General features: G+C 31.5%; 1 protein-coding gene across 1 annotated transcript in view; it reads right to left on the bottom strand.

The window, feature by feature from the left end:
• ara (araucan) overlaps nt 1-23,009 on the bottom strand; it is a 71,197-nt gene that overhangs the window by 16,292 nt on the left and 31,896 nt on the right. Inside the window, exon 2 of the mRNA XM_065504671.1 lies at nt 16,202-16,735. Coding sequence (XP_065360743.1) covers nt 16,202-16,735 — 534 coding nt within the window. The remainder of the gene's footprint in view (nt 1-16,201; nt 16,736-23,009) is intronic.

The following is a 23,009-nucleotide window of genomic DNA, read 5'->3' as shown; positions in this document are numbered from 1 at the left end:
TGAACAAAATACCACATAAAATGTATTATAAATGTTTAAATCACAAAACAAAAAAAAACAAAACATGTGTTTATTTTTAGTGCCATAAAAAACTGATATTTTCCCACAGTATTTAAATGGACATGGCCACAGCAACAACAACTAATCTATACATATTTATTAATATGATTTTATAACAACAACATTAACATTCAATAGTTATTTATTTGTCACAAAAATTTTGTAAAACATGTTGTTTAACTCGTACTTATAAAAATTCAACAAATTATAAAACATTCAATACAATTTCCATTTCCAGCCTAAACAACTCTTGTCTCTCTGTCTGTCTTACTGTCAGCCATTTACTATGGTCACACATAACTAAACTGAACACATGGACGGACGCAGTTAGCAGACATATAAATCTAAAAAAAAAACAACAATAAAAAGATGCTTAAATAACTCAACTATATACAGCTTGACTAGAATAATAAATAAATTTATTGTATAAATAAAATATGGTATGACTGGCTGCTTCAACTCATCTTCTTCTTAAATACATATTTACGATACAATAAAATAACAATGGTTGAGAAGCCACTACAAGAAGAATGGCCAACATCTTTAGCACAAAACAATAAAAATATCACCATTGCATAGTTTATGGCGTTTGAAAGAGATAAAACAACAACAGCAACAGCCATAACAAATTAAAATAACTAGCAACAACAAATGTATTTTTAATTGTTTCATTTAAACCATTTCATTTTGTATACAAACGAATGATCTCAATAATCACGATACGCTCTGAATCTCAGTCATATAATACAGAAATTATTATTATATTGTTGTTGTTTTTGCTGTTGTTTTATTTAGACAGTGATAGATCGTGTCATTGGAACGACTGCAAGTGTATAAATAAGGAGGTCCATAAATGAAAATTTGTACACACTTCACCAACAGCAATTTGTCCTTCCTTCCTGTAACATTGAGAAATTTTCCGCTCTTGACCCAAATTTAAATTCGATTTAATGTGTCTGTTTAAAACACTCTCATGTCTAAAATAGACAACTGAAATTAAAGAGATTATCAATAAAAATGTCGTTATTGTTCTAAGCAGTTTCCAATTGAAAATCAGCAAAATTGGATAAGTGATGGACCAAAATGTGGAATGTTGTTCCCCTTGGCAAAATTTTTGTAGACGTATTTTTATTCGACTTTTTGGAAATTTTTGAGGTCAAAGAGAGCGATATTCTTTGAACGATGCATTGCATCAGTGTTGAAGACAACTCGGTTGGTTATAAAATTATAAAACGTCACAAAGTTACAACGTGAACAATGTTGTCCTATTTATACCAAACTCAGTTGTTGACAAGGAGGGTGGCAAACTCTGAAATGCTGACTTTTATTATAATATTAAGTTTTTACCTTTTAGAAATGGTGGTTTATTTCCTTTAAATAAACCTAATACTTTTGATTGCAAATAAAAGCAGTTTAGTAGTTGAAAAATGTTAACAACTCCTTGTTAACATTCAAATTACACTCTTTAAAATGTACAAGAATTCAGCTGATGTTAACTTAAACAATGGCTATGATAAACAAACTAACGACTGCAACCTCTGCCAATATTTATACATAAAGCCTTTTTCCCTCGAGTAGCATCATGAAAGTTCTTAACGGACGAAACTAGAATATTCGAATTCTAGAGCTTTTAGCAGCTTCAATGTTAATGTTAACAGCTTAAACATTTAGTTAACATACTTACAAACAATGATCAACTCACAGCTTTTATTCAAAGTTGTATGTTCCACAGCTATGTTAACAATATTCACAGATATGTAATAATGTCCACAGGTATGTTAACTGCTGTTAATCGACCGTTAAATAACATTGTCTACAATTCGAAGTCTCCAGAAATAGAATGGTTGAGAAACATGATGCAACTTTAAACCAGCCGTTAAAACCGTTATATTTGAATTTAAATACAGGACGAATAAGTCTTAAACGACAAAATGTGCAATATGTATAAGCGATTCTTGGTCTTGAATCTTGTTTTATTTCAGATTTGTTGGCTACAAGGAAAGCGACAAAGTCTTAAATATTGATACCATCACAATTATCTTCGTTTCTAGAATGTCCTATATCAAACTATGTTTAAGATGACAATATGAGCGACTAGATTTTGACAACAAACACTCTAGATTGTCTAGAAATTGGCGACAATGTGTTAACGTTATGTTCAGTTTTTTATCTCGAGAATTCCCGAGAAGTTTAGCAATTTTACTGCTGAAAATGCACAGAAAAGTAGTTGGAACGCAAATTTTCTCACCAAAAAAGGTGACAAGTTTTTTTTACAGTTTTTCGATTATATTTCGGCAATAATGGGCATCATACATACGATCATCGCTAATATTTAGAGGCCAAGAACGAATCAAGCCAGTCTTGAAGTGAAGCCTATCCCAGAGAGAGCGTTCTGCATCGATCGAAACAAATAGTCGTCGGCCGGGGCACAGTCTGAACTACAAAAAGGGTGAGGCAAAACTTCCAAACTACTTATTTCTAAATAGTTTCTAACAGGTATTGCAACATGCGGCCCTATGTTCCACTGGGAATTAAAGGATTAAATATAATATTGCAACATGTGGCCGAGCTTTGTCATGATGGAGTATTACGGTTTCATGTCTGGTCACATATTCTGTGCGTTTTTCGGCCAATGCTCGCTTCAAACGAATCAGTTGCGTTCGGTACAGGTTCCCTGTGATGGTCTGGCTAGATTTCAGCAGCTTGTAATAGATAGGACCCTTTTGCTCCCACCAAATACGGAGCATTACCTTAGCGCCATGATTATTTTGCTTTGATGTAGACTCGGCTGGTTGGTCGGGCTTCACTTACTATCTCTTAAGCTTCGGGGTATCGTAATTGATCCATTTGACATCGTCTTGCAAGGTCTCTCAGCTTCAATTCATATGATATCCATTTTCCCTGCTGCTTGCAAACGTTGTGAAATTGCTGTTAGATTAGCTCCCAATGATTTTGCGAGCTCTTGTTGAGTTTTACAACTATCTCCATGAAGATACTTTCTTGGTCTACAAACTTTTTTTGGCTGACCTGGGCGATCTTTGTCTTCTGTGTCAAAATCAACACTGTTTCTGTACCACAGAAACCTTCATTCGCACATTGAAACCGATGAAACCATAAGCTTCGGTGAGCAATCGCTATGCTGCAGCGACATTTTTTTTCAAATTAATGAAGGAAAGCAAAACTTCCCGCACATGACACTTTGTTGGCACAAAATTTGACATTTTCGAAGCAAAAAAATAAACTTTGTTGTTTACACGATGATAATGTTTAATAACTAAGTGAGAATAAATGACATATACATGTCACCTAAAGTGCAAAATAACGTAACATAATTTTTAAAATGTTGAAAGTTATGTGCAAAAAACCATTGCAAAATGAAAAGTATCTCTGATATAAACTTAATATATCCTATTCAATCTTTAAACAGAATGACATACACATTTATAAATTAAGATTTTGTTTTATTTTATTATTTTTAAAGTTATTCATCATTATCTATAAAATATTCGATTTTGAAATTTTTGTTGTTACGTTGTTTTGCATTTTAGGTGACGATATGTATCCTTCAAAATGACAAAGACAAAAATCGCGTGTAAAAGATACACGCGCTGTTATTAACATTGTTTATAAGTATAACAACATTATGGGTTAAAACTGCGAACATTAACATTAAAGCTGCTAAAAGCTCTGAAAATAGAACATTCTAGATTTGTCCGTTAGATAATTCATGAAACTACTGGAAGATGACACTGTGCAACTGTATTACCAGTGTAATTTTGGGCATTATAAAGTGTGTGTATTAAAAGAGAGTGTCTATTTAAATTGTTGTATAAATTTAAATAAATAAAGAGTTGTTACACATTTTATTTCCAATTAAAAGAATAAGATTTATTTAAAGGAAATAAACCACCGTTTTTAAAAGGTAAAACCATAACAATATATTAAAAGCGTGCTTATAACTTGATCAAATACTGTAGCCAAACAAAATGCTAATGCCGTTATAGGAAAACCAAAATAAAAGTCTGTAAATCTTTTTTACAAAAAATCGTTGACACATTTCGCTCTTATTATATTATTAAGATTTTCATATTTAACATTTCAGAGACATATTTCTAATATCATTTCTTGTAGTTTTGCCGTTTTTTAAATAAAGCCATAAATAACGTATAACTCCGTCTGTCTGTCTGTATCTGTAAATAAATATTTATTTACAATAAGTTTTGCTTCGTTTTGTCTGTCTATCTTTGTGTTTCTTTGTTTAGCTTATTTGTTATTGTTATTGCCAACAGTTGTGTTTTACGATTGGTCAATATTTGTTAAGTGTGGGCTGTGTTCTCCACAGCGCGCATCTTAAATACAGTTTCAAACACATTAATCAGTTCCAAACAAATAAACAGACAAAACAATAAAAACATTTTGTAGTTATTTCTTTTTTTTTCATTCTTTGGTCTTTTTTTTATCTATTCACCATTATGGTTACTAAATAAAACCATTTTGGTAATATGCTGATTTTTTGTGGTTTTTTGTATGAATGTATTTATTTGAGATTTTCCAAAACTTGTCTATATTTTTTTAGAGAAAAAATATTTCAACTTGATTGTCCATATTTTATTTTGATTTAAAATTTATGTTCTTTGTTTCTTTGCTAGTTGTAGGTAGTAGTTACGATAATTTTTTTGTTTTGTTCGTCATTTCATGTGTTTATTATTGTCAATCTTTGATTTATGGTGCATAATTAACATTTTTAATTATTTTAACATTATGTTTCAAATAAATGTTTTATTAATTTTTTAAATCACCTCATTTTTTCCTTATTGAGCCAGCAGTTACCATAAAATTCCAAAAATAATGTTCATGTTTCAAGACACCGTACGTCCATAAATTGTCTTTAACAAACGACTTTTAAATTTTTTTCTCACGTTAACAGTTGTTTTTTATATTAACTTTTTATTAATTTATTTGAAGTTTTTTGGAAAATACCTATATTTAAATGATTTCTTAATATGTTTGTATGTAGTTTTTTTTAAATAAATGTCATGTTTGTTATAAAAAACGTATTTTATTTTCGGTGTTTTTCTTTGATCTAAATTTGAGACAATTTTAATGCTGAAAATATGGAAATTTTTTATGTTTGTCACAAGTAAATGATCTCAAATTAAATACTCATTACAAAGTTATTAATAAAACAATTAGGAAATGTAAATTTTTGGAAAATCAGTGTTTAAGAAACAAAATAATGATACGAAATTGACAATTCAACAATGCAAAAATAACATTTTTATCACTTATTGTTACATATCAGCTGGCAATTTCAGATGTTGTGAATTTTGTAACTACGTCAGGGGTCGGCATTCAGAGAACATGAAGTGTCATCTGATCACTAACCTAACATTTTAACGATAATATGAAGGACTCTGCCATATCTGCTGAAAATAACCGGTTGTCTTTGATATTTGCAACTAAGTACGTATGTGGCCGGCATAAAGAGAATATGGATGAATTCTTTCTCTGTTTTATTCTGATTAGCAATTGATTGTGATTTTTATTTCTTATTTGCTAATTTTTATAAATTTCGGGGTAATTCGCTCTCTGCACTGTGGGGGAATTTCAAACAAAAAGTGGAAATAAATCATAATCTTTCCCATGGCTATAGAAGAGGTGTACCTGAGTTTAAGTCTTGAATTTGGAATGCATTCTCAAAGCCTACGTCTGAGGTGGTCCATTCGGAAAGTCCAATATTGGAAAAAATTGGACAACAAATACTAGAGTTAATGTAATATTTTTCCTAAGTTTCATCGAAATCGTACCAAAAATAAATAACATTTCTATATCTTTTAATTAGAAATTCCAAATATTGAAAAATTTGACCTTTGACCTTCACGATTTAAGGTTTAACGTTTTGCAATTTTAGTAAAACTTTCAGAGTATATTTAGCATTATCTGGACTATAATATTCTGAATAGGTTTTACTTAAAATTCATAACAGAAAGGAAATAGAGCTCATTCGCCAAAAAATGGCCAAATAATTGGCTTTTCTCGAAAATTTCAAAATTTAAATCGCAGGTACGGAAAAACTAGAAGAGATATTTTCATAATTTTTTCATATTTTTATTTCCTATTATATTCTCAATAAATCCCAATGAAATGATAAAAAAATTCTGAAATTTGTTTAACAAAATTTTTAAAAATTTGAAAAAGGAGTTTTGAAACTGCAGTTAAACAAAAATATTTTTTTTGGTCATCCCTGCGAATAGGTTAACGGTATCCTATGAAGACAAAAACTCATATACAAGTAAATATGGATATATTTTAAGTAAAAATTAGCTTTTATTTTAATTTTTATCAAAATATGTTAAGTTTGTTCGTATATTTCTTGTTCTAGTTGCCTGAGACACGTTAATGGCCTGGCGAATTTTTAATAACTTTAACATTTTTTGACCAATTTCTGTTTTTTATGTCTCATTAGAACGATAATTACGTACAAATTTCTATTCTTTTAAATTAAATTGCAAATGTAATTTTTTAATGGGAAAATTTTTACAGAAACTTAAAAAAATGCATTTTTCTCTTGTAAATGCATCTCAAAACTTCAGAGGGCTTGCGGCCGATTTAACTAAAATTTTTTCAGGATGATTTTTTTTACTAATGTTCACCAAACTGGGGGATGAGAATGTACAAAATCCATCTTTCGTTTATTAAGGGCCACCCTAATGTGTCATATGCGTGAAGTTTTGCTTTACTTCTTTAATTTGAAGTGCAGCTGACGACCAAGAATTGGAGGTATTACTAAAAGATGATTGTTGGCAAACTTGGGAGTTACTCAGGATTCATCCAAAAGCAGGCAGATTGGGTACCATACGAATTGAAGCTGAGCGACCTTGAAAGAAGATTTTGGATGTCTAAAATGCTGCTTGAACACTATAAAAAAAATAATTTTTGCACTGAATCATTACTTGCGATGAAAAATGGATCCTTTATGATAACCCGAAGAGTAAGAGCCAAATATACATGGCACTTAGGTAATGCTCCGTGTGTATGGGAGCAAAATGATCCTATATATTATGAGCTGGTGAAATATTACCAGACCATCATGAAGAACCTGTACCGCCTGTACGTTTGAAGCGAACATTGTCCGAAAAGCGCCCAGAATATGCGGCCAGACATGAAATCGTAATATTCCATCATGACAAAGCTTGGCTACATGTTGCAATATCTGTTAAAAACTATTTACAAAGAAGTGGTTGGGAAGTTTTGTCTCACCTTATACTCCTGTTTCCGTAATTGGCTTGATTCGTTTTTGGCCTCAAAAGATGAGTAGTTCTTTTGGCTTGGAATCCATATGTTGCCAGAAAGATGGGAAAATGACATAGCTAACAATGGCCAATACTTTGAATAAATTTATATTTCAAGTTTCAAAATAAAAGCTAAACATTTGAAAATATACAGCATTTTTAAGACTTACACCAAATACTTATACAGAAAATTGTTCAATTCACAACTGACGTTGTACAGTCGTATGAGTTATAAGTCGTCTGAATGTACAATAGTTGTACAAATGTTGTTGATAATTTATATATATGTAAATATTTTGTACAACATCTACAACTTTTTTACATATGTTTTTCAAATGTTGTATGAAAGTTTGACTGTTACCAAAAGTTCATATTTATACATAAACAAAAAAATAAACTTATTTTAGTGTAAAATAACAACCAAACGGTAACACTGAAATCAGTTGATTTCTTTAATTTATGAAAAACGATAATTTGTTTTAAATATTTGTCAATTGTTTGCATTTTTACACAATGCAATCATTAGTTTGCTATTATTCGATTGCGCTATTAATTTTACATATTAATAGACATTGAAATTATGTGTTTTTATTTTCTTCTTTTGGCATTTTAAAGGCTTGACAAGGTAAACTTACGACGAGTCGCGACTTTGCGAAATCTGTGTTCACAACCACAATAGTTGTATAATACAACGTACAACATACAACTATGTTGTGAATTGGACAAATATGTGTTTATATTTTTCTGAAAGGTAACGTACCAAAACAGTAGGTTTCGAAAAATTAGAACCTGTTTTGTATGCTCCAATATGTTCAGTATTATCTTGCAAAGGGAATTTTTCACCCAGGTCTTGGTACCCTAAATAAGGCAAAAAATCTAAAAAAACACAGTTTTTCAGATTTTGTAGAAGTTTTCTTTTTGGAATAATAGATTTTCAACAGCAAACCTTAATTTATTAAAAAAGTCTATGCCTTGGTTGATTGATCTTCGTGTTGTGTGTATAGAAAAAACTGATGACGTTCGGACCCAGGTGACTAAGGTTGCCGAACTCGGTTCTAAATCCTATAATATGTCAATTTCTAATATTTCTGTTAAGTTAAAAGTGTTTTTTCTATATTGCTCTCTGTTTAGTTTTGGTATTCTGAAAACGCGTTCCAACAATTCATTTTAAAGCAAATTTATATCTAATTAGCAGAATTTCTTTAATATTGACTCCTTCATATTTCAATTCAGGTTTATTTTTTGGTAATTTCTTGCTAAGTATATAATAAAATTAATAATTTGTGTGCTCATTTGTTTTAATTAATAAAAGACATTTTTATATTTCTTAAATACCTACAATAACCCTACAGTTAGTAGGAAGTTATGTTAAGATTCGCAATTCTAATGCAACAAAATAAAATAATCAAATAAAATTCTCATGTTATAGGATGTGTAATTACCAGTCAATTGTAACGAAATTCTTTTCCGAAACAAAGGATTTGCAAGAAAATGTCATAGATTTATTAATTAAATAAACATTGTTTAAAATTTTTATCCACAAATTGGAATAATTTACCAATGACTAGAAGTTTGAATGAATCTTTATTGAAACTTTGAACGCGCATTTTCTATAGTGGGGCTGAATAAGTTTTGATCAAAGCTTAATAAGTTGGAAAAACCACTAAAACTCGCTGTCAATTTACAATGGAGTGACTTTGGACTCGTGTTTTCTAGAATAGGACTGAATAAGTTTAAAAAAATAAAAGAGAACTGTAAATAATTATGAAAATTCCATATGTTGGATAAACGACTAAAACTCGCAGTCAATTTTGAAATTAGCTGTTCCTTAGCTGTTCTATTAAGGTCTAAGGTTTGTCTAATTTACAATGAACTGATTTTGGAAACGTGTTTTCTAGAATAGGGATGAATAAGTTGAAACAAAATAAAAGAAAACGATCAATATTGAATATATGTTGGAAACAAGTAAGTTGGAAGCAATACTAAAACGCAATCAATTTTTAAATAATTTGTTCACTTTTAAGGTCAAAGTTCACATACAACGTATTCTGAAGATAATGGGTCTTACGTGTACATGATCTTTCATGAATATTCTTGCCTATAAAATATCATTTAATAAACATTATCATATTTTGAAAACTCGCAATTGAAGATTTAATTACAAATTGAGATAAGACTGACAAATAATATCAGCATGATAGAGAAATCATTTAGCAAGCTTCAGTTGAAATCTAATTATCAATTACGGGATGTCATTTTTTGATATTTCAATAAAACAAACTGTTTTCTATTAATGCCACCAAATAACTTGTAGTGTTTACCAAATTCGTTTAACTCCCCCATTTTGTTTGATAACATCTCTTTAACTTCCTTGCAATTTAGCACACTGCAAGTTTTAATTTTATATTTGAACATTCCGCTTATTATATATAGTTAATGTTGTTTGTTTTTCTCCTGTCTTTCTTATTTCTTCTTATAAGAAAAACAATAAGAAAACTTTCCTCAATACCCAGAGCAATTAGTTTTTTATACGTTTTTAAAATTGCTAAAGTTTTCCTTAAGACAAAACTTGTCTGTCTGCCAACGATAAAGTTTTAACATTTAACAAACTGTTAGTATTTGCCATTAGCAGTCATTAAGGTAAATCTTCATTAAGGGATTTCTTTAAGGAAATATAAGAAATTATTTTGAAGAAAAAAAAACGAAAAGCTAAAAGATGACATTCTTTTATATGGGGTAACTGCTTTAAGCTTAAGCTAAAGATAGAAAAATCTAAAGCAATTAAATTGCGGCTGTATTAATGGTTTTTAAAACCGTTTAAGCAATATGTTTAATTTGTTAAGTTAGGTTTGAATTTTATAGTCCATATATGAGTACAAATTAATAGGCTTTATAAAATTCAATGAAATATGAGAACAAACGTTATGATATGTTTATGAAATCTAATATAGTGAGTTTTCAAAAGGACGTAGTTAAAAAGGGGGCGGGGAGGGTCACAATTAGCTCAAGGTCATTTGGAATAGCAGAGAGTTGTTCTCTCTAGGAGTTATGATCATTAAATAATTTAATTTGTGAGAAATTTTTACTTCTTTTGAATTATTAAAAAAGATTAAATTTTTTGAGCAAATAGAAGTATATTGGTTACTTTATACATCCCAGGTAATCTAGCGTGAAGACAATTGTCACCTAACTGTCTCCAAGTAATCTAGAGTGTAGACGATTTAAATGTTTATTTTATACTACACTATTTTATGAGTAATTCGTACAAACTGGTTTTATATAAATTGTGTTGATATAATTCTCATATTAATTTTTGCGTGAGGTCATTTGTCACTTAAGTGTCTCTAAATAACCAAGAAAGTAGTCACTTTAAATGTTTAGTTTAGAAAGCAGTTATTTTACCCACCAGAAGTAATCTATTGGAGAGTTGACCCCTTAAATGACCAAACGCCACTGCTTTATCTTAAACGTTTAAAATTCTTTGTTATTTATGAAATTTTTCTTTATAAAAATATAATGTGTATGCAAAAGTTATTCATTCTTAAATGAATAACCATTATAAGTAGATATTTTTTTATTTTATACTCGTTATTTATATATAAATTAAATAAACAAGTTCAACTAAAGGTATTTAAAACAAGGGCAACCATTAAACTTTTTTTTCTTCTCTCTTTCCTTTAGCTAAGGCTTAAACCAAACCATAATAAACAAAAAATAAAAAAGCTAAAAAACGAAACGACAAAAATATCAAATTTCATTTGATGATGAAAACAAGACAGCCATCGGCATTAGCAGACATATAGAAAGGCAGTCAGACGGACAGACATAAATACATGAAAACATAACAACATACTAACATATTCAAATTTGTTTATCCATACAGATGAAACCAATAGGCGTACTGACGGCCGGACGGACGGACGGACAGAGAAACATTTTTTGTATGAGTGAGTTTTGAGTGAGCTGCAACCAGCCATAATAATGATTCGATTTGCTAAAATAATGTTGACATGCAAATTAATGGTTGCCAGAAATAAAATAAAATGAAACCAAATAAAAAAAATGATGAAAATCGAAACAACAACAAAAGCAATTAAATTAAACGAAAATTAAAATAAAATAAAATACTAATAAGCCTAATACTCTGCTTTGAAATTTAAACTCAAAACTATTTTATTACCCCTTTTTGTATTTAGTTTGTCTAAGCATTTCTGCTTTATTTTTTTCCTTAACCTTAAATTCTTGTTCTTGTTGTTTTTATTTTTCTGTGAAAATGCAATAAGTTTTCCAACCAGCCAACCAAAAACAGCAGCTACAACAAGAACAACTGCAACCAACCAACAACAGCAACAACAACAAGACAATATACATTATTTTACAAAATTTTATTGTAAATGACTTGACTACGTTATAGTTGCTTGATATTAGAATGCTTAAATGCATAAAAAGGCAGAATCTTAGAAAATAAAATCGAATAAGAATTAGTTCACCGCCATTCATAATTAAAAAGCGTTGCCTTCGATACAGGTTCCACGTGATGATGTGGTCAGATTTTAACAAATCATAATAGATAGGACCCTTTGATCCCACCAAATACAGAGAATTACCTTCTCTGTTTGCCAAGGATATTTAGCTTGATGTCGATTCGGCTGGTTGGCCGGCCTACACGTACGATCTCTTAAGCTTCGGGTTATCGTAATGGATCCATTTTTCATCGCAAGTAATGATTCGGTGCAAAAGTTTTATTTCTTTTATAGCGTTCAAACATCAGGTCTCTCGGCTGCAATTCGTATGGTACCCAATTTTCCTGCTTGTGAATGAATACTGTTGCTCGCAAAGGTTTTGAAATTGCTGCTTGAGTAGCTTTTAATGATATTGTAGGCTCTTGTTGAGTTTGACAACAATCCTCATGGAGTAATGCCTCCAAATCTAAATACATCCTACTGAATAGTAAAACATAAACAGTCATATTATGAGTTTCGAAAACGACAGAATTCCCATGTATTTTATATCGTTGTTGTCGAAAATTCGCCATGAGTGGCAAGGGTATATATAAATTTGTCATTCCGTTTGTAACTTCTACATTTTTCATTTGCGACCCCACAAAATATATTCTGGATCGTTATAGGTAGATATAGCCATGTCCGTCTGTATGTTGAAATCAACTTACTTACACGATTCATATATCAATATGTCGGGAATTCTTCCGGCTGAGTTGCTTAAAATCGACAAAATCGGCCCTCAAATGGCTGAGATAAGGAAAAAAAACATAACAACCTCGATTTTTGCCCTATTTTTTATCTATATCTGGATATAGCAATATGGATATCTTATGATAGATATTTCAAAGTCCATTGCAACGATGTATATAAGGCTATAGTAAGTTGGACCATGTGTCAAAATCTGGAAAAATATTTTTTAACCCGAATTTTTTTTTCATCAAAAAATTTTTTTTTTCATAAATTTTTTAAAAATTAAAAAAAAAATTGGTAAAACTTAAAAAAAAAAATTTGGAAAAAACTTTTTTAAAAACAATTTGGAAAAAAAATTTAAAAACAATTTAAAAAATTAAAAACAACACAATTTCATTTTGTTTAAATAAAAATATTTATACCCTACTCCACCATAGTGGGGAGGGTATAATGCGTTTGTGCAGATGTGTGTAACGCCCAAAAATATTGGTCTAACACCCACTTCCGAAAATCACTCATGAATATAAATTATTTGTTTTTTAAAAAGAAAACTAATTTTACTCATTAACTTGGTGTAGGGTATTATATGGTCGGGCTTGACCGACCATACTTTCTTACTAGTTTTAAGTATAATTTGGTGAAGTGTATATAAGATTCCGCACAGCCGAATATATCTATCATACTTGTTTTTTACTTCGCAATGATAAAATAATTCCGGGAGTCATCATCTGTGTTTCGATACACTGGCATATTCAAGAATATATTATTGCGAATGAGTTTGCAAAAGCAGGTACCTAAGCAGGTGGCATCTAAGTTTGTAATTTTTTTTAGCACAAACTGCTTGTTTGGCTTGTCTGCAGAAACCCCCACAGTATTTGGCTGGAACAAACGCGCAAGCCTCAGACTGATAGTCCACTACACTATCATCAAATCTATCGGATCACCACTTATTCAGATAAGTCCTGATAAAATATAAATTGTATTGCTTCCTAAGAGATGATACAAATCGGACATAGATAAATATATCCATGAGTTTGTGTAAAACACTTCTACATCTGTAACACTAAACAGAAATTAAGGAGATTTACTCAAAATATCCATATTGTCTATGTTAAAAATTTAGTAATCCTGGAATAGATAAAATGTAGTTAAAAAATCGAAGTATTCGTAGTGTTTTGCTTATATCTTTGGTCCGATTTGTCCGAATTAAAATAGCAACTATAGCGGCTATAGCGGTTATATTGATGTATCAATCCTGTATGCAAGTTATTTGGGGACTCATGCGTGGCGGATCCAGGGTGTGAAAAAAGGAAATATAAGTTTGTCATTCCGTTGGTAATTTCTACATTTTTTATGTATAATTGTTAATCGACCTTTTCTTTAATTTTCATAGATAGTTATATAGTTTCCTATATACAGGCTTTCAGGGTCAGTGATTTGATGTAAATAAAAGATTATTTATATAATTTTCAATATAATCCGACGTTTCGTTGGTATTATTTCCAACTTCTTCAGGGATTGAATTTTATTTTAATCTGGTAACATTATAAATATACAAATGGAAAAATTCTAGTCAATAACAACAATAATTATAATATACATATTCAACAAATTTACTTACATATAATCTTTTTTGTCAAGTGTACATCATTTATAAAATATATCTCAGTTTTTTGTATAAGTAGACAACACAACACAAAACTTAAAAATATTAAAATAAATGTATGCAAAAATAAATAAAATATCACTGTAAATTTGTCTTATTCGATCACAGTTGTTGTTATTACTAAAATATTGCAATGGTGTAGATTGCATTTGTATTATCTTTATCCTCTTTTGTATTTATTGCACTTTCTGATTTTTGCTGTATTCTCAAGCTCTCCATTTGCGACCCCACAAAGTATATATGTATATTCTGGATCGTTATAGATAGCGAAGTCAATATTGACATGTCCGTCTGTCCGTTTGAATGTTGAAATCAATATAACATAAAATAAAAATTAATATATCGGGAAGTCTACCGGGTTGGTTGCTATTTAAGAAAATCGGCCTAGAAATGGCTGAGATATAAGGAAAAAACCCGGACAAGCTCGATTTTTGACCTATTTTTAACCCGATTTATTTTTAACCAACAAAATTTTTTGTCATAATTTTTTTTTACTAATAAATTAAAAGAAACAAAATTTGAAAAAAATTAAAAAACAATTTCGAAAAAAAAATTTAATTTTTAAAAAAAAATTAATTTTGATTACCTAAAAATATTTAAATTTTGAATTTTAAACTATAATTTGGTAAAGGGTATATAAGATTCGGCACAGAATATCAGTGGTAAACTTCACTTTGCTAGATTCATGCATTTAAAAGTTATGTTACAATCTCCGGGGACCCAACTCCCACAGCGATGGTAACAGGCTGTGATGGGTCGAAAGCTACTGCAACCCAGTCTAGTCAGATGATTACACCGGGCCAGGCCAGTTTGCATGCTATTGGTGTCGCAGAAGGTCTAGTGTTGAAAGCGACGAGGTACCTCTGGACTTCTCCCCAAGTACCTCCCAGGACGCGACTAAGTCATATACCCATTGAGGGCTAGCGAAGGTATCCTCCTGTCTTCAAGTTGCACCTCCCCTGGCCAATTCAGGCTCTGATAGTAACCAAAGGCACCAAGCGTTCCGCATATCGCTTCGTTGAGGCTCTCGGCTCTAAAAAAAACCGAAGAACTCAGAACTCACTCGTGGTTCTCAGAACTCTGGTTCTATTTGACCGATATTGCCTGCCCATTTTCAATAAGAAACATTTCTGATCCATTAAAAATATTAAAAAACAATTCCTTCCCTCTGCCTTCAACAGACGACAAGTTAGAGGGACTTAGCTAGATCGTCTTATATTTTTACCAAGTTCCAGAATATAAATACTTTTTGGGTCCACGACCAATAATTTGATGTCTTACAAACGGAATGACAAAATATTTTCATAGTGATAAACGAAACATTTTAAATACATAGAATGAAAAAATGCTTAATCATACGATTATGTATTTTATTATTTGTACTAATAGCACGTGCCAATACTGTATGTCATTTACTATTACTACTACTTGTAGTTGTAGATGGCTGGCTGTTCTTTTTTTTTATTGTCGCAGTTTTAGTTGTTAAACACATGCATAAACAAGTTTGCATGTTGTCGGCCATTTGATGAACAACCAGCGCTAGAGGAGAGTAAAAGCCTAATGGCAAACTAGCGACGACCTTTTGCAGTTTTAATTTATTTTCCATAGAATAGACTATAAAAATAACAGCACGAGCAGCAGCAGCAATAGTAACAACGACGATAAACAAGACCTAGACACCACAATAACCAACCATATAAATTACCATGCCACTCAAATACCGCACAAACACATACTAACACTCACTTATACTTAATAACCGAACACAGATGCATGCATATGCATGCATCTTGCCATAGTTGTCATATAAATTTCCTTTTCCTGTTTAAGGTTTTTTTTAAATTAGGTTTTTGTTCTAATACTTCTGCTGCTGCTACTGATGGTCAGTAGTCATGTTTTAACTTCAAAGAGCCCATTGCCTAGCTCTTGTTGCAGAAGGACTTTAACCATAAATATTTTGTTAACAAAATTCCAGCAAATTTATAACTTACCAAAGGCGAATAGAATGCTGAACTATCTACACCAATACTTTGGTAGGGATTTTGATCGGTGGAGGGATATGGAGTGCCATAGACGCCAACACTGGCTGCGGGTAAGCGAGAATAACTGGATAAGGCCAAACGTGCGGAATCATACTGACACGAACATACGGTTTGTCCCGACACAGGATCTGTCATAATGGGACGGCCATTTTCGCAGCAGGAGCCGGAACCCCCCGCCGAACCGCCACTGTTGGAGCCCAGTGGAGTGTTTTCCAGGTTTGTGTTGGCAGAGGGATTGTTGGATGCTGCCACATTGTTGGAATGCTGCGACAAAGCATCCGGACTAAGAGCACCTGTTGAAACCTCGGCACCAACTGCGGCAGGATTACCACTGCTGGCATTGCCAGAACCGGGCACGGTGGCTGTAGTGACACGACATTCTTGGCCAGGACTGTGGGCTGGAGCATTTGGACTGGTCATCGATGACTGTCCAGTAGGAGTGTCACCTGTTTGAGGCGATTGTGTAGGATTTGTTGAAAGTAACTGTAAGAAAAAAAACATAAATTTGCATTTAAATAAAATTTATTTAATTTACTATAATAAATTTAAAATTTAAGATAATACTTATAAATTTATTATTCTTAATATCTTTTATCTTTAATTTCTTACAATTTCTGGTGACATTTAACAACATGATACAAAATTTTGGTAAATTATTTATTTAAATTCATGATTATAAATGAATTTTATCACTTTTACATAAATACTAAACATATTTAACGCGGCTATTGTTCGTTCATAAATCCCCACAAATCAAATATAGATAAATAAGCTAAACCAACAATCAATCGATGTTGGTATATGTAAATTTTTGAGATATTTTTAAAAGATTCAGTGACACTTAACAAAAGAAACCTAAATGATGTTTATCAAACTAAAATATTTCACACAAAATAAAGCTACCGAATCATGATGTATGGATGGATGAATAGATCGATCGATGGTTGGCTGGCTGGCTGGCTGGTTGTTACTCGTGTATCAAACAACAATCCCTTAACAACTGATAATTAATACAAAATGCTAAAAGAAATCAAACCGCCGATAATGATTATAAATAAATAAATTATTTGAAAATTATAATCTACTTAATAAATAAATTAAAGTTAATTAATTTAAAGATTATTATCAAAACGGGTATTAAATTTATATGGACTGAAGTTGTATTTTTGGTTTAAATACAGATTTAGCATATACTAATATTGGTTATTGTTAGACATTTATCAAAGTCTGAAAACTTATTTAGTATAAAGATAATAAGCGGGTGGAAATTTTGTTTAACAGGTCGATCCTATATATAGATCTAAGTACATCAAATTTTGGCACTAAATGTATAAATAATAGAGTTCGACTGAATATTCGATTTGTTCGAATATATGTATGTAGAAACTGAAAATGTTATAAACAATACAATACTGACACCGATTTTTTTACATTTTGTATAACAGATTTTGTCTATTTTCAATACCAAATTATATTGATACCACTATTCTATAGACATTTATATATCATAGAGCCATATTCCGGAAAGATTTTTATATGGGTGGTAGGAAAAATCGTGGAACAATTTTTAACACAAATTGTTCTGTTATAATAGGAATAATTCAATGTGATATCTGTAATTGCAAAAAGTTTTGAAGAATATGGAGGTTGTCCTACTTGACCCATTTTCAATACCAAACATTTCTGATCAATAAAGAATATTTGGAAAATTTCATCTCACTAAGTCCTTCTCTGTAGGTCCTTCGTGCCTTCAACAGACAGACAGAAGGACGGACATAGCTAGATCGTCTTAGAATTTAAAAAGGACCTAGAATATTGTTACGTTTTAACCTTTTCAAAACGTTTGTTTATTTCCTTTAAATAAACAGGATACTTTTGATTGCAAATAAAAGCCGTTTAGTAGTTTGAAAATTGTAACAACTCTTTATTTATTTAAAATGTACAACAACAGAATTAAATAGTCAATCAATGTTTTTTATACACGTTTGCAAATTCGCAGAAATACAGACACACTTTATAATGTACACGAATTCACTTGAAAAGTACAGCACACTTTAAGGCACTCAGTTGATGTTTATTTGAATAGCGTCTCTGATAAACTGACTAACTACTGCAACCTCTGTCACAACTGTCACAGCTCGTATATTCTAGAGCATTCTAATACATACGCCATCTGTGGTGTACTTTCTACAATGTTCTTTAACTGAATATTCGAATTCGAATATACGGTCGCAGCAAACAGCGTTGCCAACTTACGATCAAATCAACTGAAAGCTTTTATTTAATAATGCCCACAGATATGTTACAGTTTGCTATTACAGAAAGCATTAGGCTACTTTTAAATCAGCCGTGTTAAAATCGTTATATTTGAATTCAAGTACAATTTCGTAACAATATATACAATTTAATAGGGTATTAAAACAATATCATAGCATAAACCCAACGACTCTCATATATTATTGTAAAATGTCAAAGAATACTAATAGATATTTAAAAATCCAGAAAAACTGTCTCCCAAAAAAACTGTTTTGTATTCAGGAGGATTATAAATGATGGAATTGTGAAAAAGGCACTGGATGTGCCGTCTTCATAGAGGAAACTGAAAGTAGGATGTCATACAGATATACCTACGAATTCAATGTTTTCTACGCTGTGTTTCTAGGAACTGATAACTATTAATGCCATATGCTCAAATATAAGGTAATGCAGGACTGTAGAAAGACTCTAAGAGGACTAATTAGACCATACAAGGTTAGATTGTGTTGCAGGGCACTGCATGTGTAACTAAATATGATCATGAACGAACTTTTGAGACAAGGTTCAGAGCTGAAATATGAGGCGAGGTATCATAGATCAGTCACTGCTGAAGGGTGATAATAATGCGAATCTAATATATTACAGACTGACCATGGGGAACAGGGCAGACTGTAAGGTATCAAGGGCTATAGAATAAAAATTGGACATGGCAGGAACCAAAATGTTATTAGAAAAAACTGTCAGTGCAGTCTAACGATCCTGTAGCTGAGTTCCCAAATAACTATACGTACTAAGTCCTGAAAATAGAACAACAGAACAGCGTGCTCTGTCTTTATAGACAGATCAAATATAAACGCAGGCACGGAACTGATGTCTCTATAGAGGAAACTCACACTACAAGTTCATACAGACCTCCCTACAAATTCTCTATCTTCTTTGCTGAGATTCTTGCGGTTTTGCAGACATCGGAACTGATAACTATTAACGTCACTAAGGGGAAGTTAAGACTATGTTGTCAACCAGGCAGCGCTGGATGAGAATATGGCTCAAATTCATCGTAGTGGAGGAATGTAGAAAGCCTCTAAGTTGGCTAATATGACTGTACAAGGTTAAATTGTGTTGGGTATCTGGTCATTTCTACGTGGAAATAATGATGACTCGGACAAACTTTGAGTGACAAGGTTCGGGACTCAACTAAGAGGTAAAGGATCACTGAAACCATCATTGAGTCTCAACTAAAGGCTGATACTTATGCGGATCTTGGAGACTACTTATCGATCATGGAGATCCATGACAGTGGACGTCTGCAGAATGCTTCTAAGTGGATTAATGGGACTATACTAGGTTAGATTGTGTTGAGTATAGGGGATTTCAATGTCCAATTAAATGAGAACGAACTTGCGACACAACGTTCCCAGGAGCTAAGGGATATATCACAGAAGTCATCATTCTGTCACTACTGAAAAGTGGTTCTAGGAGACTACTGACATATCACAGGGAAACGGGGGTGTACTTCAAGTTGGCAAGGATTATTCGGCCATGTTAGGGTTGTACAAATGTAGTCTGAGGATCTCTGTAAGAAAGATCACGTGTCACTGTACACGCTAAGAGCTGTAAATGATACTACTGAACTTCAGACTTTTACAGGATGTCAATGAGTGATGAGCTACTATCTGTCACTGTCCACTGTTACCCAGCTGGCTCAGTGACCGATTCTATGATAAGTTGAAAGTGGTTGTAGGCTACGTTATTTTTTGCTCTTTCTTTGTTAAACACCGACTTCCATTGCTTTTATTTCTTTCTTAAAATTGTGTTCTTTAATCTCTTCTAAACAGTGGCCGACACAAAGAGAACTTTTGACATTTGTGCAAGTATAAATACGTCTGCACTGAGAGTAAATTCTGCTTGTATTTCTTTATCTGAAAACATGTCTCTGTAAATTTCTACTCCTAGTGGCTATGAATGCCGACCACTGACACATAAGCTGCATTGTTACAACAGTGAATTTTGTAACTCTTTTTAACTAAAGGCATTTTTGGAATTGTAGGTAAAATTTATTCCATTTTGAAGCATCTTAGTTGAAGTGAAGTCCATACTACTCGTATCTTGTTCTAATTATACCCTTCACCTTCGTGGGAAGGGTATATATAAGTTTGTCATTCCGTTTGTAATGTCCACAATATAATTTTCCGACCCTATAAAGTATATACATATATTCTGGATCCTTATAGATAGCGGAGTCGATTAAGCCATGTCCGTCTGCCTGTCTGTCTGTTGAAATCAACTTTCCGAAGCCCCCAAATAACTTACAATAACTTACAAACAACCGAGCCAGAATTCTTCCGGCTCGGTTGTTATTTAAAATCGGTCCACAAATGGCTGAGATATAAGGAAAAAACCAGGACATATATCTGGATTACTAAGTCATTAATATAGACAATATGGATATCTAATGATAGATATTTCAAAGTCCATTACAACGACGTATATAAGACCATAGTAAGTTGGGCCTACAATGGGTCATAATCGGACAAAACAATTTTTTAACTCTAATTTTTTTATTTTCACCAAAAGTTTTTTTTCGCTAAATACTAAAAAACAAAAACAAATATTTTAAAATTTAAAAAAACAATTCGAAAAATTTGGAAAAAAAATAAATTTTGTTTACCTAAAAATATTTAAAATTTTTATTTTGAAGTATTATTTGGTGAAGGGTATATAAGATTCGGCACAGCCGAATATAGCTCTCTGACTTGTTTTGTTATTGTGTTACGAAAATGAATCATAGATCAATGACTAGTTGTTACGAACTCCTTCATACTCGAACCATTACTGTTGGATCGAACAATTGCTGTCGCTATTGATTTGTTTCTAATTTTTAGATTTTTTTTTGCTGTCATTAAATAAGGATGGTTTGACCGCTTCAATTGCATAATTTGGAAGAGGGTATTATGAGTGTATATTGATGTTGGTAAACTCTAAAAATATTGGTGCATGAATCGACTCAAAATCACTTTCTGAGCTGATATCTTCTGACCGTCCGTCGTCCTTTCATGTAAACCTTGTAGTCCTTGAAAGCATTTCCTTTGCTTTCTGATGAAGCCAATTGAAATCCGGAAATTTGTACAATTATTACGAAGCAATATGTAGTCTAGAATTTGACATGCCTTATTTGTACTCATAATGAATTCTGTGAGTTTAAACGATCTATGAGCGTTTTGAGTAATTTAATGCAAATAGTTATTTTAGGGAACTCCAAAAAAACCTATTTAAGTCCTTAATTATAGGACTGTCTCCAATTAAAATAATGAATTAAAATGCTAAAGTGTGGGTATCCCAACACTTGGTAAGAATGCTTAAGCTAGAACTTTATTACATTATTTCAGTTCTAAAACTTTTCCTCAGTTATAGGCAATTTAAGGATCCACTATAACCCACTTCTTCAAACTTCATATATCCAACACATGTTCTAATAAAAAGTAATTCTTGTTTTTTTTTTCTTTTAGTATAATAACTACCATAAAATAATATTGTATAATAATTTCTATTCATTTAATTATCATAATTAATAAATATTTCTTGCAACAGTTAAAGATAATTATCATAATTTCATATTTCATAGTTGTGATTTTAGAAAAGTAGAAGGCAACACTTTGTTTAGAGTGCAAAGAACAGCAATTATTTCAGCAGACAGAGGGTTTAAACTCAAATGTTTAGATGTTTCTTTTATTTTGTATTTAGCAATGCAGACTAATTAAGCCTTAAGCATAGAACAAAAATTATTTTGCAAAGAAAACAAAAACAATGATTTTAAAAAGAATTTTTTTTAGAAGAGCTAAAGGAAACCCACTAATTAAGTAAAAAAAAAGAAATCCACAGCAGAAAACGGCAGCTCTTTATAACATTTTGTTAAGTTTTAAAGACACGACAACACATCATCACTTGGCAGCACATCACATCATATCACATCAGTTTGAAATGTTTTAAGGCAGTGTTGCTGTTCTGCTTTTATTTTATTTTAATTTTGTGCAATTTGTATAAAGTAGAGGAAACGTACACGCCTTTGCGCCTTTTTATTTTGCAGACTTCTTTCTACTCTTCTTTTTAATGTTTCATTTTCCTACTCAAATCGACAGCTTTCGATCAATGAATCGAGTTCTTTTTGTTATTTTGCCAAAATGTGCATAAATGAAAGAAATTATCTTAATTATAGGTTTTATATACCAAAAGAAAAGAAAAACTGTAAGAAGTTAATTTTTTTTTTTAATTTTTTGGGAAATTATTTTTATTTTTTTATCCAGCCATTTATTGCAATTTTATGCAACAAAACAACAAGAATATTTTGTGGCAAAGAGCTTCTTTATTTTGTTGTTTTATGTGTGATGCGATCAAAGCTTGCAGCCATTTCAGTTTTTTTCAGAAGCTTTTCAATAAACTGTATACAACATGTTTTTCATATTCCATATTCAACTTATTTATTGTTGGCCTAAATTTTTAAGTT

Source organism: Calliphora vicina, chromosome 3 (genome assembly GCF_958450345.1).
Source record: "Calliphora vicina chromosome 3, idCalVici1.1, whole genome shotgun sequence".
NCBI classification, from domain to species: domain Eukaryota; kingdom Metazoa; phylum Arthropoda; class Insecta; order Diptera; family Calliphoridae; genus Calliphora; species Calliphora vicina.
The sequence above is the reverse complement of the archived record's forward strand: the minus strand, read 5'-3'. Positions and strand labels throughout refer to the sequence as shown.